The following is a 27,786-nucleotide window of genomic DNA, read 5'->3' as shown; positions in this document are numbered from 1 at the left end:
CAGGATAGGTGAAGTGTGCAGCTCTCAGCAACCATCAGAAGCTGTGTGCGTTGTGTAGTAGCTCCGTTAGTGCAGGCACAAATTGCCTCTGGAGGTACATATGCAGAAAGGCCCAGTCAGTGGTGGTGTTCAGCTAGCACTGCTGTGAAGTAGCGCCAAAAGAAAGAGGTCTAAATCGGGTTTTCCCTTATATAGTTTTCCATCACGAGCCTCGTTGTGATCTTATGCATGGCAAATGGATGCAGGTGAGGTCTCGCTCCAATCTCGGAGATGGCAATGGCTGCTGCGAGATCTCATCCAATATGGCGCTGACTGCTTGTGCCGCTACACACATTACATCAACATTAACATTTCAATCAATATTTCAAAAAGTATATTTTGTATACCTTTATTTCCTAGAAGCAGGACCTCTCAACCAAATACCACTCAAGTACTATCTATATCAAGAAAACACACTTACATCCCTATCTTAAACATGAGTGGCACATAGCTCTCATGTTTGCTCTAAATCTTTGGTCTCACTATCACATATGTCTCCTTCAGCAAAAGCATATTCTTAACACTTTGATTGTTAAATTAAATTTCATAATTATTCCAGTAATGTTACATATCTATCAAAAAAGAAAAAAAAAAAAGAATTGGCTTTTTTGCAAGTCACGTTACCTCAGTAAACTTGGTAGGTCTCAACAGAAAATAGCTTCAAACACAATGTATCTCAACAAAAAGACAGACTGGTATATAAAACTGCTTTATGCAGTTAAGGGTAATGAAATTTTGAGTGGATATATCTGATTTCCATAGTAAAAGGCTTAACATAGTTAGGACTATATCCCAAACCTGAAGGCTAGAAAATATTTTAGACCCTAATAATCACTGACAAAAGCAAAACCTGCAACGGACTATTGCTCCTACATCTAGGATAGTATACTGCTATGCACCCAGACATCTTGGACTATATCCAGATAAAGACTACTTGACCTACTGATATTAAGTCACTTACAGACATGCTCCAGTCTCTGGCCCACATGCATGCTATCTCCTCTTTCTGTCTTTTCTACTCTACTATAATGGCCTCTGTTCTTTGGAGTTGGCTGGCCTTGTACTTCCTTCATTCAGATACTCCCAACAAACATGTTTCACCATCTCCCATTACCCAAGACCTGCATAAACTATTATGCCCAGTTATTCCTTCTAAAAACACTGGCCCCCTGGAATCTCCTTCCTGCACATGTTTTTCTTGCAGATAGCGACTTGCAAAAATTTAAACAGAATATTAACAACATCAGTTTCACTGGTCTTAGAGGATCTACAGAAGTCAAGGCACTACCTCCCCCTCCAGTCCTAGCAAGTAAAAAGCAAAACAAACAATGTAATATTTGTCAAACACAGGCAATACATAAAATACTGACATCTTGTGAAACACTAATGAAGAATATTTTTAATCTGGTCGGTTTGTATTATTATCTTTTCAGACAATGCAAACAATGGTCTATATTGTATGTAAAGCTTCAGAAATAAAGATTAGTAAAAAAACTTACAAAAGTTGTATTTATTTAGTATTAATTATAAAACAGATTGAAATTCCACATTTCAAAAGGATTTACCTCATCAATTCCAATGCAGTATGACTGGCTCAAATCGTAAACACATTTCTCCACTAATTCAGACAAATATCTATTAATAGAGCTGTAATCTGTGTCATCCAATTCATAGTAGCTGGAAATAATAAAAAAAAAATTCTTATGAACATGTCTATATTTCTTTTGATAACAAAACAAAACAAGACAAAAAAAAACTGGTTATCTTTTAACTGACTACTGAGTAATCATTTGTTGAAAAGCAATCTTGCAATCTTGGAACAGGCAAATCTGAAGCAAATGAAACATTGATTTCTTTGTGAACAGATGATATAAAAGAAAATGAAAGGAGAGCATATCTGGAACAGTGAAGCATTATGTAACATTATAGAGCATTAGAAGTAATCAGAAATTCAAGAAACATTCATTATAAATTAATGCGCTTGACAGATATTGATCTTTAACTGCAAATGGGAAGATGAATTATAAAATATGGTTATCATATTAAATGCAAATAGATGATCAGTTTCAACGAAAGTCAATATCAAGAGCTATTTGAATTACTGATTTTTCCTTCCTAAATATATCCATAATGAACCTGCAAAATAATCACCATAGCAATGTCCGAATATCGAATTTGATGATCAGAATATAATTTTTTGGATGCAATGTTAAAGCTTATCCATTTTTAATTTGGACAGTCGCTAATTCTAAATGGAAGTGGTTTGTTCTAAAAGCATGACTACAGAACTAAAAAAAAAACAGAAAAAGAAAAAGAACAAAAATCGATTGAATAGGACAAATGAAAGAAAATACTGGCTATGTAGCTTCAATATAGATTTTCAAGACTTTTAAAATCATTGTCAAAATTATTGTGCTTCCTACATATTAAAAAGAGAATCAATTCTAAATTAAGTTAATTTAATGTCTGGCTGTCTCTCTTTCCACACACACACACCGTAAGAAAAATAATGTAAAATTGTTATTTACTCAAGTTAAGAGGAGAGAGAGAGAGAAGCTACTAAGAACTGTTGGTGCACTGTCAACTAAGCAAGACTGCCTAGACTTGTAAAGCCAACTACATGTCACCTGTGGAATAGCTTTACCACTGAAAAGTTAGTGCCAAATCTTGAAAATCCTATACTAGTTACATTATCTCTCAGTTGTCACATAATCTGTTACACATAAACAAGGCTTGTAAGTACCTTCCTTTTGTAATGAACATCTTATTACAAAAGGAATGTCTTTGGCATCAAGTTTTAACTGAGTGCAATGATTTATGGTACAAATTGGCAAATTTACAGAATGCTAGTATTTCTCACTCTACTAGGGTGTTTCTTTCTTTCTTTCTGCCTTCCTTCCTTTCTTTCTGTTTTTTCAATGGTTTAGCTACAGAAAGAAGGACAACACCCAAAAACTTTTCTGTAAGGCCTTTGTAGAGGAAAGAGAGGAAGAAACTATGATTTAAGCATTACTGTATTAGGAAGCAGTACATCAAAGATAATACTGCTAAAGGCACTAAAAGTTATGAGGTGGTGTTAAACCAAGGGATAAATTAAATCTACAATTCAGGGGCAAAAACAGTCCAGCTAACAGGCTTTTGCAGTTTCTGTATCCCCAATTTCAAGTGCAAACATTCCACTGATTGATTTCAGGTGCAGTGCAGTTGAATCAAACCTGGAACCATGTGATTTCAAACAGAGAAACAGCATCTAAATCAGTGCTCTGCAACCTGTTTTTCACTTATGGTGCACTTATATTTTTCAAAATTCAACAGCACACCTGACCTAAAAATATAACTAAAAGTATCAGGAAAAAATATGATATTCAGGTTACACTGCAACACACCTAGGATCATCTTGTAGTACACCAGTGTGCCATGGCATACAAGTTGTGGGGCACTGATCTAAATCACCCTCTGATCCAAATCTTTTGCACTCAACTGTGTTGAAGAAAAGAAAGGACACATAAGGTAAGGGAGTCTGAGATACATTATGTTTAGGGAAGAAAAAATATCGGATAGTCATGGCTGGAATATAATCATATTGGTTAGATTAAAGCTGAGTTGTATGTGTGTGTGTCATCATCATCATCATCGTTTAATATCCGCTTTCCATGCTAGCATGGGTTGGACGATTTTGACTGAGGGCTGGCGAACCAGATGGTTGCACCAGTCTCCAATCTTGATTTGGCAGATTTTCTACAGCTGGATGCCCTTCCTAATGCCAACCACTCCGAGAGTGTAGTGGGTGCTTTTTACGTGTCAGTCAGGCGGTACTGGCAACGACCTCTCTCAAATGCGTGTGGATAAAAAATAATAACAACCCATCAGCCCAATCAAAACTAATGCAGCCATGTGGTTATTCAACTTTCTAGAAATAGCAACCACATCTCCCTCAAATTCTAACCTATCATCATTAAGTACACATTGAATAGCGTAATTCTAGATACACTATGTCTGAATGAATGAAAAAATGTGTGTGTGTGTGTGTGTGCATGCATATGTGTGTATGTATCATGGCCTTACGTGTTTTTGATCATAGGCCTATTTCATCAGGAACAACCTAGAACTAAACAATAACATCAGACATACTTTAACGAACAACAAATGGCTCTTCACTGAACAACTAAAAGGATCCTTTGGTCATTACTGGATGAAGCAGAAGTGGAGGTAGAGAAAGAGGAAGAGTTAAAAGAGGAAAATGGGAAGAAGAATAGAAAAAAATATATATATTTATTGTATGCAGTTACTTCTTTCTCATCAAATCTGAAAATTGTATCAGAGAAGATTGAAAAGGTAAATTATTTTCAGCTTTGGAGCTGTTCAAGAGGAAGTGCTTCCATCTAAGTCGTTATGTTATCTAAATCAATAGTTTCAGGGTGTTGCCCATGTTGCAGTTGTAGGTTGTTGTGCCTTTTGTCCTGTAACTATTGCTCTGTCATACTGGATAAAGATTGATATTTATGGTGTTGTACAATCATAGATAGAACACAAGTGGCTTAAACAAGGCTGGCCTGGGGCTGAACAACAACAACAGCAGCCGTCAATTAAGAATTTGGACCTGGAGATCTCCATTTCCAGCGACTTCAAGGGCCACCTCCCAGTGGTTTCGGGCGTCAATGAAGAGTCCTCGGCTACAACAAGATGACCAAAGTATTTTTTTTTTTCAAGGTCTGGGGTCTCCTGCCCCTAAGCCCTAGACCATCACCTCATCACCTTTACCCGACTTGTTGCTTTGCAGCAACAACAACAACAACAACAACAACAACAAAAAAAATCATGATCATCATCCTCAATCACCCCCACCTCCATCATCATCATCATCAATTAAATGAATGACATTACCATCTTTAAATGTTTGATGAATTTAATGCAAAATCATAGTAGTTTGCAAATAATTTTAAATGGAAACAAAAATTTAAAACAAAATGACAAGTTCAATTAAAAAAAAAAAGATCAACTAGATAATCATAAGAGATGCTATTTAAACATCCTGTTCAGACCCTAAAAATAGAAAGCACCCTGATATTGCTGATCTATTTTAAACAATATATCAAATTCACTAGGTAAGAAGAAAAGCAGTATTTTCTACTCTGCTACTCTTATTACCTGATAGTAAACACATGCCATTTATCAAATATAAGCAAAATAAACAAACACACACACACATACACATACACACAACATGCAAAAGAGTAAATCAAGGTTAAGCAGAGTGGAGCCTTCCTTGAAGGGAGAAGAAATGTAGGTTAGAAATTAAACTGAGTAAAGAGATAAATCTTAGCCTATTAATTTAGAAGTAAATATAAATGTATGAAACTATAATGTGTTCTATATGTGATTTTTTTTTCTTGCATAGGCACAAGAACACTAATTTAGGAAGAAGGTATGCTTGATTCAATCAATCTACGTAACTGACTGGTACTTATTTCATTGACCACAAAAAGGTAAAGTCAACCTTTGTAATACCTGAAGTTACAATGTAAGGAGATAGAACCAAATATCACAATGTACTTTGTCAAACATTCTACTGATTGGTTTGTAACTTTGGACAAGGTTATTTTATCTGGTATTTTATCAATCTTGGTAGAAGGAAAGGGACATACATCACTTTCCATGAATGGAATCAATATAGAACAATGAAGATCCCTTTTTTGTTTTGCAGGGTACAAGGCAATGCCCTAGTGCTGATGCCACAACTATATGCATCTACTTTACTTGTAGTAGTGGTTTGTAAAGGAGTGTAGATAATACAGTTGAGAAGAGCCTTGGTCTTGTTTGATTTAACACATAAAAAAAAAAAAATGTATTCCTGTTTGTTATGATGATGAGGATTCCAGTTGATCCAATTAACAGAACAGCCTACTCAGGAAATTAATGTGCAAGTAGCTGAGCACTCTATAACACACACATACCCTTAAAGTAGTTCTTAGATAAATTCAAAGTGATGTAGGATGTGACAAGGCTGGCTCTTTGAATTACGGTTTTACTCATTTTTGCCAGTTGAGTGGACTGGAGCAATGTGAAATAAAGTGTCTTGTTCAAGGGCACAACAAGCCAGCAATCATGTTTCAGTCATTTGACTGCAGCCATGCTGGAACACCACCTTAAAGGGTTTTAGTCAACGAAATCAACCCCAGGACTTTTTCTTTGTAAACCTAGTACTTATTCTATCAGTCTCTTTTGCTGAATTGCTAAGTTACAGGGATGTAAACGCACTAGCATTAGTTGTCAAGTGATGGCAGGGGGATAAATACAGACATACACACACAAATCTACAACATATGTTGGAAATTCTGTCTGTGGGTGTGTTTGTGGAGCAGTCAGCTAACTCCTCCTATATCGTTTTATGGATTTTGAAGAAACTTGATATGTGAATAGAACTCCTGTCTGGAAACCTCATGGCATACTCAGATTGTTGAAAACAAATTGATAATAGGGCCCCTAGAAGGGATCCTTATATATATGTAATATATTTTATTTTAAAAACCAAGGGAAATAACCCATTCGCTCCTGGAAGGTGTCCTTATATATAGCCAAGGGAAATAGCCCATTCATTTTCCTAAATTATTTGGTAAAAATGAAATTGAGTATGCTTATTTCTTAGTATTTGAACTGTTAGAGTTATTTTCACAATTTATCCAGTACAACCCTTAAACAAGTAAATAGTATTTTCCTAAACAATAGATCCTATGTTGAATCCTGGTTGCACAAGTTGATCCTAGTACTGATTTTTTAAAGCCTGCTACTTATTCTATCAAGCTCTTTTTGCCAAACTCCTAAGTTATAGGGACATAAACAAATCAACATTGGTTGTTGAACAATGATGAGGGACAAACGCACACACACATACAATGGGCTTCTTTCAGTTTCTGTCTACCAAATCCACTCAAGGTTTGGTCAACCCAGGGTTCTATTATAGAAGACACAAGTTGCCATGTTGCCATACAGCAGTATTGAACCTGGAACCATGCAGTTGGGAAGCGTCTTACCACACAGTCACACCTGCATCTAAAAAAGTTGTGCCCAATGGCTGCACTTCAATCTTGAGCAATGTTTTATTGTTTTTTGAAGACCTGTGCAACATGGATGAGGCACTTCAGTCCTGCTAGGGATTTACTTTTGCACAGATGTGACAACAATGTATGCTACTTGCAACAGGTGTTCAGAGAGCTTGCTGGTCATGCTGACATATACCTTTTGTTACATCATAAAGTGATTTTTTGGGGTATGGCCAGCCATAGTATGCAACACATTGTTGGCACCCTTTTTGTCTCAGGAGACAATGGAGTTGCGCATAAAATAATCTAGTCTGGTTTTTACAGTTCATGTCCTAATACATCTCCTGCTGTGGCTGTGTAGTCCTATCCTGGACAAACACTCCCTCTGGCAGGTGCTGCAAATGTAGCGAAGACTTTGCTTGGCGGCTTGTAATGTCATAGTTTCTTGTTGACATCTTTTCTCATCTTTCCATTTCTCTTTTTTCCCTCTGTCACTCCTTTGTATTCCCTCTTCTATGGTGTGTTGCCAATCTCCACAGTTGCTGGCAACTGCTTCCCAGTTGCTAATATTGATATCGCAGGCCTTCATGTCCCTTTTACAAACATCCTTGTATCATAAGAATGGTCTTCTCACAGACCTAGTGCTCCTAGCAAGCTCTCCATAGAGTATGTCCTTGGGGATTCTGCCATCTTCCATATGACTAACATGTCCAAGCCATCTCATATGTCTTTGTGTGAGGAGTGCAAACGTGCTTGGTATTCCTGCTTGCTTGAGGACATTTTTGTTGGGGACATGATTCTGCCATTTGATGCCAAGGATTTTCTGGAGGCGACACAGGTGAAAGATATTTAGGTGACGCTCTTGGCGTGTGTATAGCGTCCAGGTTTCACTGCCATACAGTAGAGTGCTAAGTACACATGCCTGGTAAATCTTCATTTTTGTGGTCTTGGTCAGCTTATTGTTGTCCCATGCTCATTTGGAGACTTGGGCCATCACAGCAGCTGCCTTGCCAATGCGTATATTGAGCTCGGCATCAAGAGATAGGTTGCAGGTGATGGTAGAGCCAAGATAGGTAAACTTCTCCACCTCCTGTAGTCAGTGGTCTCCAATATGTATGTTTGGGATATCTGATGTAGCCTGACCTATGATGTTGGTCTTCTTGAGGCTGATAACTATGCCAAAGTCGCTACAGGCTTGCTCAAAGCAGTTGAGCCTTTGCAGGGCTTCTTCTGTGTGTGATACCAGAGCGGCATCATCAGCAAAGAGTATCTCCTTGATCAGGATGCTTCTGATTTTGGTCTTGGCACACAGACGCAAGAGATTAAACAGTTTCCTGTTACTTCTTCTGTGCAGAAACACTCCATCATCTGATGTCTCAAAGGCATGTGACAGCAGCAGCGAGAAGAAGATGCCAAATAATGTAGGAGTAAGGACACAGCCTTGCTTTACTCCATTTTTTTATTTGGAAGGTGGCTGATGTTGAACCATTGAGCTGTATGTTGCCTTGAATATAATCATGGAAAGATTTGATGATCCTCAGCAGCTTTGGTGGACATCCGATTTTTTGGAGCAGGATGAAGAAGCCTTTTCTACTTACCAAGTCAAAGGCCTTTGTCACATCAATGAAGGCCATATATAATGGCATTTTCTGCTCTCTGGACTTCTCCTGAAGTTGGCATATGGGGAATATCGTGTCAATAGTTGATCTGCTTCTTCTAAAGCTACACTGTGATTCTGGATAAATTCGAGAAGCAAGCAGTTGTAGTCTGGACAGGATAACGTGAGCAAAGGTCTTTCCAACAGTACTGAGAAGAGATATTCTATGGTAAAGAGATATTCCATGCTTTGCTTTGATAACTGGTTCCAGCTCTGAGAGCCCAGCACTGAACCAAGCTGGGTTTTGCCTTTCACTCATGCTGAAAATATCTATTGATGTGGTATACAAAGCTTCCCTGATATAATTCTACCTACTTTCAGCAGAGGAGGATGGGCAGCTACTGAGGGCAACCTTGATAGAAACAGCAAAACATTTTTGCAGTGTTGGATTGAAAATCTGCTCTTCATTTGATTCTTGAATATCCAGCATTGGGATCTGACTTAAAAGCATTTGTTATTTCTAATAGGTAAAGCTTGGCTGATTCACACCAGCTTGGTTGGCATTTGTCAGATGATGTCAGAGATCAAGGGGGAGATAATTTTACATCAAAATAACTTTGGGACAAATTGGTCAATAGTTGGAATTCAACTAGGGACTGGAACAACAGAAGGATTGCATTACAGAATTAATTCTCATCTGTCCATAACCTCTGATCAAACACCACCAGGGTATATAGTCATTATACATGTATTATAGTCATTTGATGGCAAGGATTTCCTGGAGGCAGCACAAGTGAAAGATATTTAGGCGACGCTCTTGGCATGTGTATGGCGTCCAGGTTTCACTGCCGTACAGTAGAGTGCTAAGTACACATGCCTGGTAAATCTTAAATTTTTGTGGTCTTGGTCAGCTTATTGTTGTCCTATGCCCATTTGGAGAGTTGAGCCATCACAGCAGCTGCCTTGCCAAAGCGTATATTGAGCTCGACACCAAGAGATAGGTTGTAGGTGATAGTAGAGCCAAGATAGGTAAACTTCTCCACCTCCTGTAGTCAGTGGTCTCCAATATGTATGTTTGGGATATCCGATGTAGCTGTTTAAGATAGAATTTCAATTTCAAATAAAGAGGAAACCATATCATTACTATTTACTAGGCAGTATTATTGATTCAGCTCTATTTGGTTTTGCGCTGCAGGCCCAATTAGCCCTCTGTAGCAGCTAGCTTAAAAGTCCACACGGAGTATGGCTTGTAAGCTAGTATTTTATAATTAAATATTATTAGAACTTGTGTAAAAAAATTAAGATTGTAGAAATATAACCAATTTATTGCAGACAAATTTTAACAACATATTATATGGATCCTCAAGGATTATATGAACCTTGGTTAAGAATCACAGATTTAGACATTTAATTTGATCTGTAAGAAGATACAATAGTGTGATATCCACCAATGCATTATCTATAAGAACAACAGAGTTTTAATTAGGTGAAATCAATTCCTGTTTTAGTAAAATGGGAGCTTTAGTACTTTGTTTACATGATGAGTGTAATCAATATAACTGAACCATCTCCACCTCCAAGCTGTTTAAGATAGAATTTCAATTCCAAATAAAGAGGAAACCATATCATTAATATTTACTAGGCAGTATTATTGATTTTTAACATTGGCACAAGTATATCAACTTCCAGTACTTGACTGGTACTTAAACTTATTCTATCAACACCATGATCATAAGATTGTGGTTTCGATTCCTGGACTGGGCAATGCGTTGTGTTCTTGAGCAAAACACTTCATTTCACGTTGCTCCCCCCAAAAAAGGTGGCAAGCTGGCAGAAACGTTAGCACGCTGGGTGAAATGCTTAACAGTATGTCGTCTGCCATTACGTTCTGAGTTCAAATACCACCGAAGTCGACTTTGCCTTTCATCCTTTTGGGGTCAATTAAATAAGTACCAGTTATGCACTGGGGTCGATGTAATCGACTTAATCCCTCTGTCTGTCCTTGTTTGTCCCCTCTGTGTTTAGCCCCTTGTGGGCAATAAAGAAATAAGAAACTGTAGAAGCCCACAGTGTGTGTGTGTCTGTGTGTGCATGAGCATGTGTTCATGTATATAATGTTGTATCTCTTTCCATCAAAAGGTAACTAAAGTATTTGGTAAAAAGATTGATAAAATAGTACTGAACTGAAATAAGTACTGAGGTGTAAGAGGTGCCCCTGTATGACCACATTTTAAATTAGTGAAACCAGTAAAAAAAAATATCACAATAAAAGCAAAATATTTGGTATATAAAAAGAATGCAAACAAAAAGAGTGAATTTTCTTATATCTACTTGTATACTGTCTTATATAAGTAGATATGATTCTTAAAATCATGTTCTATTATAGATCATTTATTTGGGGCTGTAAAATAATATGAAGGAAGAACAACATAAAATAAAATACTTTTATGTGATAAACACTAAATATAAGGGAGAAAAGGGGACACACAGCGTAGTGTGCATACAATTATAGCTACCTTAGTATTTAATGTAAGTAAGTTGAAAATGTAAACAAGGAAGAGTTGTTATCAGAGGGGCCACATAAAAGTTACTTCTGTATGTTCCTTGTTACTACCTTTCTCTTCCCAATAATAGAAGGAACATAAGGTGTGGGGAAAGAGGAACAGTTAGTGATTAAAGGGGGAAAAAAGAAAGAAAAAGAAAAAGAAAGGCAGGGAGAATAAAACAAAAACTGGCTTTGGATTGGCAGCCAACTTTTCAAGCATATTGATATTACAAGCAGTGCATCTCTGTACACACATTTACAAACACCTATATACATTTACACAAACATTTCTTTACCATTTTCAGATATCATAATGATAGTTAGGTTCTTAAGTTCATTTTAGCCATCATGACAAAGGCCATGCTAGAGCATTACATTCAAGATAGACTGCTTGCCTTTTTTTTTTTTTACTTCCTTGCCCACTTCCCTGCTCTCTCACTTAATTTCTCTGATTACATTCACATATCACTAAACATTTGACAGTAGTTCACCAGTGTGTTATAAGCACCAGTTTCCTCCCCACTTCTAATATTAAAGTTTGAGGTGGCTTTTATTTACTTATTTATTTATTATATTTTTTAAAAAGTTTTCCAAACAAGATTTCAGCAGTGCTGAAGAACACTGATGATTATTATTATTATTATTATTGTTGTTATTATTTTAAATAAGGCAGCAAGCTGGCAGAATTGTTAGCATGCTGCACGAAATGCTTGGCAGCATTTTGCCAGTCGCTACATTCTAAGTTCAAATTCTGCCAAGGTCAGGGTTGACAAATTAAGTACCAGTCAAATACTGGGGTCGATGTGAACGATTGTCCCTCTCTGTTCAAAAAATCCAGGCCTTGTGCCTATATTAGAAATTAATATTATGGGCCAATAAACGAACAAATTATTATTATTATTATTATTATTATTATTATTATTATCATTATTATTAATTTTTGTTAGTCCTTGTGGCCAATAAACGAATGAATTATTATTATTATTATTTTAAATAATAATAGCAGTAATATTCTTTCTGGCATAGTTATCTAAAACTGATTTTCAAAGTGAAAAATAACACTGCTAATGACAATAGCAACTACAACAACAACAACAGCAACAACAACATAAGTGGCATAATGGTGTCAACCTCAGCATTGATTCTAACTACCCAATTCTGACAGAGGTAAAATAAATAGATAAATAAATGAAGAGCAAAGCTCTGGTATGAAGCTAAACTAAGTTCATGTTTCCATGTGAATAACCCAATTTAGTTTGAAGTGTAAACAATCACATCTGGATTTCCACAGCTGGCATTGAGGAGGAACTATCCTAGTATTGAAGTAAGAATATGTCTGTGTGTATACATGGTTCCAGTCACTTTTAGTTCAAATAGAATTATTCTTCAATTTTAAGAAAGCTGTTTCAGATTACACTTTGGAATTAATTATCTTTACAATATCAATAATCATAATTTCCAAAACAATGACAGCTTTTCAAGAGAAGCTTCATTATGCTACAAAAACAAATTTTACAAGCAACACTGAGAATAAACAGCTGAAGGAACCTTTATGGGATTGAAAATTTGCCAGAAACAGCAGCCAAAGCTCTCTTAAATCACACTCTAATGGTTTTTTTTCTTTAAACAAAAATATATAGAATAATATTTTACTGGAGAAAACAGTTTTTATAAAAACAGAATAATCACAGGTAGCATGCATTTCATCATAGGGTCATCTGATCAGGGCAGACCTGGGCTAAACAACATTAGAGAAGATTGGAATATAAATACTTCATGTAGACAATATGATGTTCATATTTTTATTGAGTACCTGTATCAATATCATAAAAATACCTTCATTTATTAAGGAAAAAAATGCTCTTTAAATAAAGTTTTTCTAAGTTCACTAAAGTAATATTTATAATGAAATTACTTGGATAATAAATGTCGAACTGACAATCTTGGGACCATACATGTTCCAGGTTCTGTCTCATTGTATGGTACCTTGGGAAAGTGTCTTCTACTATAGCCTGGTGGGGATAAAGTCTTATGAGTGGATCTGGTTATTGGAACTGAAATCAGCCCAGTGTGTGTGTGTGTTTGTATTCACACACACACACACATATATGTGAAGACACATGGCAAAGTGGTTAGGGTACTCAGCTCATGATCATAAGATTGCACTGTGACACAGCAGCTGTCCTGCAAACTAATGTCTTCTTTAAATTATTATCCTGAGTCATTGAAGTTGCTGGATTAACGAATCCCAGATTAGTGAGGTTCCTGACATAAATGATAATTAAAGAATAACATTTAAAGAACACCTGTACAATGGCCATCAACTTAATCTTCAATAGCCTTCCAAGTATCATATTTCTACACACACACACACACACACACCTAGCATCATAGCATCATAATTTTGAAATATCTATAAAACTGTCATAGGCTTGTTAAACTTTTATGTTTTTTTTATTTATTATTAGTGTTGTTTAATATGTTTTGTTTAATATGTTTTGCTAAAATTGCTGTTTCTTTTCAGATATCATCAGAAAAAGGTAATTAAAATTCATTAAAATGACAGATCTATCGGACTTTCAAAGAGGCCAAATTATTGGTGCTCGTATGGCAGGCGCTAGTGTAATGAAAACAGCTGAAATGTCTGGTGTATCTTCTCAAAAGTAATGACAGCCTTTGAGAAAGGAAAAATAACCTCCTCATCGAAACAAAACTCTGGAAGAAAACCAAAACTTTCAGATAGGGACCGTCAGACTCTTATGTAAATTGTTAGAAAGGATCACAAAAATACAGCTCCTGGAATTATTACTGCAGAGCTTAATGACCACCTCAAGAACCCAGTTTCCACAAAAACTTTTCACCGGGAGCTGCACAAAGCTGGATTTCATGGGAGGGCTACATCAGAAAACCACTACTTTCAAAAACAAACGCTGCAATGCGTTTAGAGTGGAGTAAAAAGCAAAACGATCGTAAAATGCTTTAAAAACTTAATTCGAAACTTTTAAAATGTCATTATTATAAATTTATACTTATACATATTTACATATATTTATATATATATATATATATTTAATAAAACAATTATTTTACACACATATATATCTTTCTGAAGAATTTTTTAATATTGATTTCCTGATATTAATAATAATATATCATATAAAATATATATAATTGCCTGTATTAAATACATAAATACTTTAATAGTATTAATACTTTAATACAATAGAGCACTCAATATAAATTCAGTATATAATATTCTCATTGAATATATTTAACTAAAAATTTATGTGGAGTAAAAACATACAGAATTGGTCCCTAAAGCAGTGGAAGAATGTTATTTTCTCAGACAAATCATCTTTTACCTTATTTCCAACCACTGGCAGAGTATATGTGTGGAGACAGCCAAAAGAAGCATTTGACCTGGACTGCCTTCTTCCAACTGTTAAACATGGAGGAGGATCTCTGATGATCTGGGGGGGCTATATCTTGGAAATCCGCTGGTCCAATTCTTCCTCTTCAAGGCAGAATTAATAGCTATTTAAGCATTTTATCTGATCAAATTCATTCTATGGTTGCAGCATTATTTCCAGAGGGAAATGCAATCTTTCAGGAAGATAATGCATCAATTCACACAGCTAAAGTTGTTACTGAATGGCACAAGGAACATTCAAGTGAAGTTGAACATCTTATCTGGCCACCACAATCTCCAGATCTCAATATTACTGAACATTTATGCAGCATTTTAGAAAAACAAGTAAGGAGTTGTTATCCCCCACCATCATCAGTAAAAGAACTGGAGACTGTTTACGCTGAAGAATGGACAAAAATTTCTTTGGAAACAATTCAAACTTTGTATGAGTCCATAGCTCATAGAATTCAATGCCAAAGACAGTCCTACCCCATATTAAAATAAATTTGTTAGAAATTTTAAGGTGTTTCCATTATTTTGTCCAACATATATATATATATACATACACACTGTTTATATACTCTGTTACTTGTTTCAGTCATTTGAGTGTGGCCATGCTGGAGAACTGCCTTATAGTTGAAGAAATTGACCTCTGGACTTATTCTTTGTAAGCTTGGTTCTTATTCTATTAATATCTTCTGCTAAACTGCCAAGTTACAGGGATGTAAAAATACCAACATCGGTTTCTCAGCGATGGTGGTGGTGGGGGAACAAACACAGACACAAATACACACACATGAATATATGTATATATATATAAATAGGACAGACTTCTTTCAGTTTCCGTCAACCAAATCCACTGATATGGCTTTGGTCAGCCCCAGGCTATAGTAGAAGACACTTGCTCAAGGTGCCATTCAGTAGGACTGAACCCAGAACGGGGTGGTTGGGAAGCAAGCTTCTTAGCAAACATCCACACCTGCACCTATATATTATCCAGTAATTTTTTGGCTAGTTTATTTTGTCTCTTTGTCTTCTCGCCTAGTGCTATATGAACATTTAATGTGGCTTTAGAGTCAGGTTTTGACTGCTATTTTCAGCGTGGTGGTATCTCTCAGATACCCTAAATTATAATTTTAAATAATTATTACCTTTGAAAGGTTTTTATTCCCATGCTGGCCACTTGTTTAGATCAATATTTAAATATCGATCTTATCCTTATTTATATAAATTTATATATTTATTTCATCATTATATTCACTGCGGTGTTTATTCTGACCATATCGCACGAGGAGCTTTAGGGCGGGCAATTTAAACTGGTTGTGTACACACGTGCATATATATGTGTATACAGACGTTCATATATGTAAGTATATCGTATGTTGTATATACATATATTTGTATTTATGTACCATCTGAGTATATTCCACTGAAGAAGGCAGAGCATCTCTTATGCAAAGCCAGAAATCCAGAATCTGAAATTATCCAGTAATTTTTTTGCTAGTTTATTTTGTCGCTTTGTCTTCTCTCCTAGTGCTATATGAACATTTAATGTGGCTTTAGAGTTAGGTTTCGACTGCTATTTTCAGCGTGGTGGTATCTATATGTATATATATATATATATATATATATATAATATATATATATATATATATATATATATATATATTTATATATGCATAAATTAGCTCTATGAACTTCTTGGACTATCTTATATAAAAAAAACTCTCTGACGAACCTTGTATATTTATATATCCATATATTAACCCTATGAACTTCTTGGACTATCTTATAAAAACTCTCTGACGAAGCCTAGAGGCATGCCTAAGTACCCTAATTTTATCTACAGATTTATAATATACTGAAAAGATGAAAATAACATATGGGGTACTATGACCTCTTGGCTGAAACAGCTGTAAGAAACTGCACTTAATAAATAAATATATTATAATATCTAACAACTGATGAATACTACCTCTGGATTCCCTCCATTTTCTTCTTGCTATATATATATATATACATACATACATGTATAAAACTAATTTAGTTATATAAAATTAGTTATATACATATATTATATATTACGAAATTCGGTCTAATATTATTATACTGAATTTTACCTGTAAGGTTGGAATGATAATTTATTCCCTAATATTATTATTATATATACATGTGTGTGTGTGTATATATACATGTATATATATATATACATGTATATATACATATATGTACATGTATATAAATATATATATATGTGTGTGTGTATATATATATATATATATATATATATGAAATATGCATTGTTGAAGTTTTGTAGTACACTTATTCCAAGAACACGTACTTAAATTTTATGTACCTTCCATGAAAAGTGGATTCATTTGCACTTTCAAAGGGGCTCTGTCCTGTGCTATAACCCTATTAGGGGGATTAAATAATATTGTAAATTGGTGAAATTTTGGAAATCGTCTTCATTTAGTACCTAGTAGCTATGTTGTTATTTTCATTGAAATTGGAGATATTTGAAATTTCACAGGGGGTGTTTGCCCCACTTTAAGCCCCCTAATTGCAATGGAAAGTAAATTTTATGTAGCTCATCATCTTTCTTGTAAAATTTAACATGAGAACACATGCTTTGTTTTTATGTATCTTCTATTCCCTTTCGTCCTTTAGATGCACAGACACACAGATGTTGAGGTTTATTATGTAGATATTATATATATATATATATATACACATACGTACAAACACATATACAAATACATAGTGAAAGTAATTGAAATTGAAACCATATAATAGTGAAAGTATGATATTACATTACAATAGGGATGTTATTGTTTCACTTTTGACATGTGATACCGAAACAGTGTAAGAGATAAGAGATTGCTCTGAGCTCACATTAGGCAAGAAGTTGAAAATACTTTCACCCATTACATTCCATGCACCCTAAGTAAGGTATGTGTAAAATTTAGATGAAATCGGTTGGGTAGTTCTCAAGTTTTAGTGATATACCCTTACAGACAGACATCCTCAGTTGTGTATAGTATATATATATACATATATAAGCCATACCAGTATGACATGAAGTCTAAATGATGATAATGATGTGTGTGTGTGTATGTGTGAGAGAGAGAGCATGAGAGAGAGAGAGCTTGAGAGAGAGAGAGAGAGAGATCATTGTAATCATCATCATCATTTTACATCAGCTTTTCATGCTAGCATAGTTTGGACAAGTGTCACAGTCGATGTCATTTCTTATTGGCAGATATTGCTTGTAAAGTGTAGTGTTTGTACAATTAATTCATCCCTGCTTGGTCTACATTGTTGAATGCCCTTCCTATTACCAACCACTTTACAAAGTGCTCTTGGAAACCTAAGGCATACAGACCAAAGAAAGGAACTATGCAAACACACACCACCATCACCACCACCACCACCACCACAATCACCATCATCAAACATCTGTTTTCCATGCTAGCAGAGATTGGATGATTCGACAAGATCTAATAAACAGAAGGACTGCATTGAATTCCAAAGTCAGCTTGGGTATGGCTTCTATGGCTAGATGTTCTTCCTGATGTCAACAACTTTGCAGTATGTACTGGGTGCCTTTTTTTCATGACACTGGCACTTGTAATGTTGCCAATTAACTTGCAAGATAAGAAAAGAAAAAGCCCCTTTGACTGAGTGAAAGTGTATTTGAGAAAGGAGGAAGAAGGAGAGATGGCTTTATGCCAGGTGTTGAGGGACTAAAGTATGATAGAGGGAGAAATACAGGTGTCTTACTATTGAGGAGATTCAAGACTACCTTGCATTATATAAGGATGGGTGGGAGTAGATGAAAAGGAAATAAGATGGTGGTGATGGGATGCCAGAGCATACTCTCAAGTACAAGAATGTGAGTAATTTCATAAGAGGAGGGTGACAGATGGTTAGAGAGGGGGTAGGATTGAATGTACTAAGTGATGAACAAGGGTGGAGGGATCATTGTTGGTAAATATCAGTATGGATGGCAGATGATGTGAGAACAGAAATGGCTTAGGAAGGATGGGGTGATAAATGACAGCAAAGGAAGATAGGAGAGTAGCCATCTCATAAACTTTTAGATAGATCAGAAAGTAGGGAGATGAGGCACAGGACATATGAGTGGGGAAGGATGATGTACAGTGACAGAGATGGAGATCAGAGGTACAGAAAGGTAGCTATAGTGACAAATGGGAGAGGGAGCATCCATGGTGGACATAAGAAGATGTTGAGAATGACAGCAGAAATAAGAGGTGTTAAAGAAGGTATGGGAGACCTAAGGTGTAGTTCAGAGGAGAGGGAGAGTTAACTACACACCAACAATACATATCCATTTTGCTTCATTTCTTTCAGGCCTTTGTAGGTCTTCTGCACTTAAGGCTTGCATCTCACTACAATCTTCTAAAACAAGCATCATATAATATAGTCTGGAGGAGAAGATTTTTGTTGCCAGTAGAATGTTGTCAACTCATTCTTATATTGATTGTTATAGTTTTTGAATACTCACTTCACCTGATAAATATGTCATCCAGGTAACAGAAGCTACTAACTACTTCTAGTGATACAATCAGGTATATAAGAAAGTCAACATCTAGTACACTCACAGTCTGTAATCTAGCGTAATGTGTATTACACTAAAGAACATTTATATTTGCAAATAATTCTTTAGTAATGAGCTAACATTATTGTTGAGCAAACACATAATCAAAAGTATTCTGGCTTTGACTATCTCGCCATTCTTATTGTGTCTCTAGGACAACATTGTTCCATGTGGCCTTTGTTTTATAGTCTGTAGGGTATAACTGAGGGAGTCTGGCTGCTAGTTTTAGCAAATCAATGAACATGTAGAGGTTCAAAACACGTGGAACGAATAACACCGACAACAATATAGATTTTTATTAGATATTCATGAATCAGTCATGTTTTAACCTTTTAAGTTCTAAGATATTTCCCACTTTTAGTTTTTGGAAGATATCTCAGAGTCAAGGTTTAAAGAGTTATGCAAACAACAAAACGTTAATAAATTTAAATAAGCACTATCAAAATGATCAAAATCACATAGTTTTTTTCAACTTGATTACCTGTTATCATTTTATTTCTTTATATAACTTAGTGTAGTGTTGTCTTATAACACATGCAATGTATACATACATTTCCTAATAACATAACTAAATAAAATGAAAATATATATAGCAAGAGCTCGCTAGGTTTAAAAAAATAAACTGGATTTGTGTGTGTGTGTGTGTGTGAAAGAGGAGTAGAGAGAGGAAGAGGGGAGAGAGAAAGAGGAAGGGGGAGAGGGAGATAGATAGATGGAGAGAGAGAGAGGGAGAGAGAGAATGGGGCAGGAAATCAGAACATCAAAAATTACTGACACCTGGTTGTTGAAGCTATTTTTTTAATTAAAAATACATTCTGGAATGAAAATTTATAAAAACTATTTGATCAAATATGAAAATCAAGTTGGATATCACACGCACACACACACACACACATACACACACTCATACCCACACACACTCACTCACACATATATCACGAGATAATTAGTGAAATGATAGTAGAGAGAAATTTAATGTTAAGAAAACTGTTGAGATACTTATCAGAAAATTTTCTTCTATCAGTGAAAAACTTATCTAAATCTCAGTTATAAACATAGCAACTAGAGACATCTGGTTTTGATTTTAAAAAATAATGAGACTTATTCATTCTGATAAATGCCACATTTTTAAGTATCATTGAAATTCATCAAACATCCGCTAAGTACCATGTACAAGTAGCTGCCAGATATTTAACATTTTAAAGATTCATATAAAATGAAAATTAAAGGTGTAGATGCTAAACCATGTAAATTTAATGTAAATAAAATGCATTCAAGACAAAACACTTTTATGTTAAATATGTGTTGCATTTTTAAAAATGCAGTATTTTAAAGTTAAAGATGAATGCCAGCATGTATTAAAAAATTCAGTAAAAGATTAAAAGAAAAATTGACTCAATATAACAATACAAAAATCCAGATATAAATTAACAATAGAAAAATATTTAAATATTCCTTAAAAATAAGAATAGACTTTCCAGTGTAAATTTTGAATTTATGATCTTCATGAAATCTTAGGGGAAAAAAAAGCAAAAAAAACAAAAAAAAAACAAATATATTTTGTAACACAAGATCTAGCCAGATTATTTGCATATCTAGGATACTGAATACTTAAAATATATCTAGTTGTTCCAGGAAAATTTTGAACACTGAAATAGATTGGACAGTGCAGAGAAACAGAGAATTTAACATCCTTGCACTGACATACTGCATCCTGTACAATTTATCACTGTATATTTGAGTGTGCATTGTGATTGTTAGCTAAGCGGAGGTATGATAGATCCGGAACTACAAATCTGTGGTTTTTGCACAGCCACTCAGCTGGCAATCTATGGGCCTAAGTGTTTGATCAAAGCACACCTGGAGTTACACTGCAAAAGCCTTATGTTTCGTAAAATATTGCAAATAAGGTTTATCAAACCTTGTCAAAAATCTCTTAACCCTAAATATAGCATGATAATTATAAAATTATGGATACCAATTTGTAAGTTAATTAGCATATTTTTTTAATAGATTTAAGCTGATTTTCTTCAGAATAGTGGAGTCAAGCAGAAACTGACAAAGAATAACAGGTATAACAAGAAACCAAGAACTTTGACAATAGTTATTTGCTAATGTTAATTGCAACTGCCCAAATACTATAAAAGACAATGAAAATCTATTATTTGGGTATCATAATTATGGATAAAGTACCATACATCAATAAAGAAAATAATTATCAAAATATAAATATCTATCATGACAGGAACAAAGTAAACTAAATCTAAGAGTATTGATTGATGACAAACAATAAAATTTCAAAGCAACCAAACTAATTAAAATTTCTATGTGCAAGTCATATTATGTCATTATATCAGTTTGGTGTGAATTAAAAAACAAAAAGATAGAAATACTTCCCTAAAAAGGTCGAGGTAACTGATAGAAAAGGTTTTTGAATTGCTTCAATATTCAATTATAGTGATGTTTGTTTAAGAATACAAACTGAATTGTTACTGTCAGTTCACTTCAGTAGCTGAAGTAAAGAGATTTACATTTTACATCTGTCATCATGTTTATGTTCAGTTTCTAAAATAGCAGGTGTTCTCTTCCGTTATTTTTTCCCTTACAGATGATGATGATGATTATAGTGATGATGATGATGATGACAATAATAATAATAAACAGCATCATTTTTTTAAAATTTGCAGATGAAGAAACTCATCACACAGTGAAAGCAACACAGTTTAAATTTATTCAGTTCAGTAAAGATCCTAATTATTGAGTTATGAAAGCTTTACTCTAAACAAGGCTATAGAACTTATAAAAAAAAAAGTTATATTGATTTAATGAAAATGCTATATGCCACAATAGATTTTCAAATAAAATGAATGAAAGAAACAGGAATGTTTTCTTTCTTTAATTATAAATCATAAATAGAGGGGGCTGTATGGATAAGTTAGATCAGGAGTTTTGAGTTTTCACTTCAATATATAATTTTTTTCCTGCTTTCCTGCCATCATTTTTGATAAGTGACTCCTTATTTTTTTTTACTATAAATAAATATATATTGAAGTTTTTCATAGTCTACCTCAAGAGCTTGCTCTAAATATTGAATCTATTTTGATAAAATTTATGTTCCAGAGACTTACCAGTGAAAGTCACTGATCAACCAAATATAGCATTTTCATTACCTATAATACAATAAAGCTAAATTTTTCTTATAGGGTGGTGGGAGATTAATAATTTGCTATGTTAAAGGTTAGGAACTGCTGTGCTACATGGCTGCTCAACCTGCTAGAAATACACCAAAACTCCCTCAGACTACATCCTGCTGTGTTATATTAGGAAGGATACATTTATACAGTATAGTGGTACTGTATTATTTGTATCATAGACTATTGCTTACTCCTATGCTTTCACTCACCTAAATATACTGCTACCAACTACAACATGTGTCAAAGTAAACCAATGAAAGAGTGTCTACATGGTTGCTTGACCTGCTAGAAATAGCAAATAAATCTCCTTCAAATCGTATTCCACTTTCTAAGAGAATATAGTCCAGAATATTTATAGGCGAGGACAGACATGGTCAGAATGCTTTAGACTAGAGGTTCTCAGTGTGGGTGGAACTTTCTCCAAGGGGGTGCTGGGCATGTTGAAAGGGTTGTTAGGCTTTAGGGGATGGTGAAGGGAGCAGTGGACTAACATAATTAACATACTAAATTTTACCTATAGTAGCAATTACATTACATATGATAAAACTAGTAATGGTTAGAAAATAAAATGAGATCTCATCAGGCACAGGGACATTGTTAACTTGCAATGTATAAAGTAAATATACAACTTTTTATCTATTTTTTATTATCTCACTGTTAAAGGCTTATACAATCCATTTTTGAGTAAAATTTATATATTATCATTCATGTTAAGTTAGTTTAGTCATGATACCTCACTTGCCACTTAGGTTGCTGTTAGGCATAACAACTACTGAAAAGTGGGGGGCACTGCAAAAAAAAAAAAAGTTAAGAAGTACTGCTTTAGATTATAAGTCTGCTCCCTAAGGGTTGTCCTGGACTGAACTGAATAGTAAATCCAAAAGGGAATGAAGCTACTGATTCAGTTCAGGTGTTTCAAAATCCCTACCAAAGCCATTGGACATAACAGAATATGCTGATTAGCTTAGTAGTAATTTAATATTATTACATTGCTCGTTAATCACTGAATAAACACATTGAAATACATCTCATCTTTAAAAAAGAAAACTATAAAAACCAAGTGCAGGTGTGGTTGTGTGGTAACAAGCTTGCTTCCCAACCACATGCTTCTGGGTCCAATCCCACTGCGTGGCACCTTGGGCAAGTGTTTTCTACTATAGCTTTGGGACAACCAAAGCCTTGTGAGTGGATTTGGTAGACGGAAACTGAAAGCAGCCCGTCACATATATATATATATATATATATATATATATATATATATATATATATATATATATATATATAGATATATACATATATACATATGTGTGTGTGCGTATATGTTTGTCCCCCAACCATCTGTTGACAACCGATGTTGGTGTGTTTATGTTCCTGTAACTAAACAGTTTGGCAAAATAAACCAATAGAATAAGTACTAGGCTTACAAAGAATAAGTCCTGGGGTCGATTTGTTCAAACAAATAAAAGAATAAAAAGAATATAAAAAAGGTACATGTGTTTTGCTGTTGTTGTTTAACCCCAAGTAAACTCTGAAGAGAAATACCAATGATCAAAAGCATTCCAGCTATAACCACTCCAACTTATCCTAGACTACATAATCCAATGTGTCTTCCCCTTTTTGAAGAGGGTGGGGTATAATTTGAAGAGATTAGGCTAATATTTTAAGTACAAGGTATTCTATCCATTATGTTACTGATGCTGTCAATTCACTGTCATAAGAAGGTGCAAAGTTTATAACAGGGGTTGCCAAAGGGGGTCCGAGGGACCCACTAGGGGTCAGCAAGGAATTACAGGGGGTCGATGATAGTCAAGGGGTTGAATGGAGGTCAGTGTGCAAAAGACCAGCTCACCCAGATGAACTGCTTGAAATACTTAGTCAGCACTATGAAACGTGGGAAAATATCATAAATTTTCACTGTCACGAGAAGTCTGCTGTTGCTAATGTTCAAGGCCTGATGTCATAATCTGTATCATAATCGAAGATTGAGAGGCGTGATTGAGGAGATGCGAACTGTCAAGTTTTTGCTAATGGAAATGACTAGACCTGCTAGGGGAGATAAGATATTAAATGCATATCTCATAAATGTTTTTGTTGGTATGTCATTGTAAGTGTTGGATTTGTAAAGATGAAATGTTGATTGCTTGAACGCTATGCCATCCTTTATGCAGCAGTCATCCCTCTATCAAGAAGATAAGTTTAAATTTGAATACATTTGGATACATTGAAGATTGTATACATTAATTTGGAATATCAAAATGTTTATGCTTAAAATTATTCATATGAATTACACTTATAAGTAATGTAAGTGTTTAAAAAACTATATATCAAATCTTCACTCCACATGTAGGACAAAGGTCAGAATCCAAAGAAAATATTTTTTAACATATAGGGTGTTCCAATAACAGCTTGAGATTTGATTTTTTAATACTGATTTCATTTAGTGAAATCTTATTCAAATTTATTTATTGGTCTATATGCTACGTAGGGCCTTCAATTTAGTGTGAGTTTTACATAAATGTCATGTGAAGTGAAGCTCACTGCAACAACATGAACATTATAAACAGTGTCTTAGTCAGTCATTTACCATATTTGCAATTAAACAATAGGACTCTGGCATTCTCATTGAACACATAACAAAGGAACAACACATTATTATTGTTAAAACACATTATAAATATGGGTTTGTAATCAAGCACCGAGGTTTTTTCGAATGAGTGTTGGAAAAACATGAAGTGGAAACTGTTTTTTTTGAAGATTATCTTCAGCGACAAGGTCCACTTTCAACATAATGGATAAAGGCATACACGTATAAAAATGACTTAAGACACAGAGAATCCTTGGGAGTCATAGGCGACATTTGTTGTATATAACATTCCACAAGTAATTGTTGTAATTTCATTATTATGCGTTTTACCACCTAATTAAATCCAGAGCTCTTGGGACACCCTGCTGGCTTTTTGTCAAACTATCATAGTCATATTAGAAAAAATTGTGATTTTGGGGAATATGCCTTTGAAAATGTTACTTTTAATTTTTATTTTGCTACTCAAATGACACATTTGATTTGTCAATAATAGTACACAGGTCTACGTTTGTATTCCTAAATTCCTATCTTAGACGCCATATCTTTCTACCATTTCAGTTGGTATGGCCTTGTACATAATGTATAAAACTTGCATGCTACAATCTGAAATTTTAAACCTTAAATGTTGTGCAGTTTTGTCTGGTTTGCCATTAAGTCTTTTGTTGTGTCATGGGTCTTTGACAAATTTTATTCAGGCATAGACCTACCTCTGGCTTTTGCAGAGGTAGTCTATGCCTGAAGAGATGGGCCCAGGAGTATAATTTTCTCCAAATGATTCATACAAAAAGTTTTACTTGCCAAACTGACCAAAAAAAGTTATATTTTCATGATGTGATTACAATTATTGGGACACCCTGTATTTGTATTGTAGTCTAAAAGCTTTTCTTCTGTTTTTCAGTATCATGTCAGAGAAAGTGCAGAATCATGCCAAAAGAAAGTGCAGACAGTACAATCAAGATTATTTTAAGTTGGGATTTATTACTTCACCAAAAAATGAATTGATCCCCATGTGCCTACTTTGTGAAAAGACTTTCAGCAATGATTGCATGAAGCCGTCTAAAATGAAAGGACACATGGAAAGGATTCATAGTAACAAAAAGAAAAAGAAAAAAAAAAGCAAAGATCTTGATTATTTTAAAGCTCTAAAAGCATGACGAATTGAAGAAATGTGAAAAGCATTTTATTTTGCAGACATTTTCTCCAAGTTTAATGCGATTGGAAAACGTCTGCAGGGCAAGGATGTAACAATAATTCAAGCTAAGATAGTTATCATGGGATTCCAGGTGAAATTTGCATTGTTCAAAAAATTCTTTGGAGAGAAGAGATTTTAAGTATTTTTCAAACTTGATGCACTTCTCATTGAATTCAGGATGAAGTATTTCAGAATCTGATATAGAGATCTTCACTGATCACTTGGAAAAACTGCAAGATAATTTCCATGCTTGGTTTGAGGACATTGAGAACATGAAAATTCCAGCATGGATGGTGGTGCTGTTCGACATGAAATTTAAAAATTTGAATATGAGCCCAGAGCTTGAAAGTGAGCTCTCTGATTTGAGTGTTGATATTGCGGCGAAAGCCTTTTTTTTTTGAGATCAGAAGTCTGAGTGGCTTTTGGTACAATAAGGAAACAAGTGAATGGTACTCACATCTTAAAGTGGCAGCCGAGCCATTCCTTCTGGCATTTCTTAGCTCTTATATGGTGGAAGCTAGCTTCAGCCATGCAAACACAATTCTCAGTAAACAGAGGAATTGCCTGAACCTGGAGGAATGAGGCAATTTGAAACAGAAACTGACCAACATTCAACCTGATATCAGTGCCTTGATTCAGGACCACCATGCTCATCCCTCATGTTGATGTCAATTTCAATTTCAATAAAAGATATTCTAGTAATATGAAGCATTTTCCCCATTTTCTAACCATGAAAAGAATTTCATAAAAATTGAAAGTTTAATACTGTATACTCATACATGTCGTTTTAAATCTGAAAAGTGTGTCATCTTCAATAGAATTTCTTAATTTGTCGTACTTATATACTTTAGCTAACATTTTAATTGCCAGCATCAGTACCTGATACGCATTTAAGATATGGTATGGTAGGGTATGATATTAAGATATTTTAAATGAGGAGAGTGGTCGATGTGAAAGGAGAAATGGCTAAAATGGGTCAATGGTTGAAAAAGTTTGGTGACCCCTGGTTTATAACAAACATACAATGTGTGTATAAAAGATAAAATAAACATTTAAGTGGTTAATATAATTGACAGTTTCAGCCACAAGGAGTTGGCTGATCAAAGGGTTCATATTTGTACCTCAAGGAAAAATACTTAAACTTTCAAAGCCTAGTACACCTAGATGTAAATTGGTACATTAAGAAGGTGCAGTTCATCCCCATATGTTGAGAGGGTAAGCTATAAAGGAGAAAGTATTTTATTGGCTTTAAATACTGACTTCACATCCTTTCTTCAGTACAGTCTGCAAAAGGATGGGATCTGCCAGGTTAACCTGCCCTATATGCTTTGTATGAATCTGAAGGCACCCCAGTGGGTGAAAAGATATCCACAGAATGAGTAACTAGTTTAGTAGCATTCTAACAGAATGATTTAACATGACTTTCTTTTCTATTAAATCTTTTGTCTTTACATTCCTTGGAATGTTGCATAAATTAAACTGAAAATATAGTCTTTGGCATGATAATAAATGTTTCATTCCACCGAAGAACTCATTAAAAAGGATTTCACTGTTTCTTTATTCTA

At 34.7% G+C, this 27,786-nt stretch overlaps 1 protein-coding gene across 2 annotated transcripts in view; it reads right to left on the bottom strand.

The window, feature by feature from the left end:
* The window catches only part of LOC115215175 (activating signal cointegrator 1 complex subunit 3), a 526,302-nt gene that overhangs the window by 39,067 nt on the left and 459,449 nt on the right, over positions 1-27,786 (bottom strand). For both annotated transcript variants that reach the window (XM_029784370.2, XM_036506863.1), the window contains exon 35: positions 1,605-1,716. In XM_029784370.2, coding sequence (XP_029640230.1) covers positions 1,605-1,716 — 112 coding nt within the window. The remainder of the gene's footprint in view (positions 1-1,604; positions 1,717-27,786) is intronic.

The sequence above is a fragment of the Octopus sinensis genome, linkage group LG1 (assembly GCF_006345805.1).
Source record: "Octopus sinensis linkage group LG1, ASM634580v1, whole genome shotgun sequence".
Taxonomy (NCBI): domain Eukaryota; kingdom Metazoa; phylum Mollusca; class Cephalopoda; order Octopoda; family Octopodidae; genus Octopus; species Octopus sinensis.
Note: the sequence above shows the minus strand (reverse complement) of the source record. Positions and strands in the feature narration are given on the sequence as shown.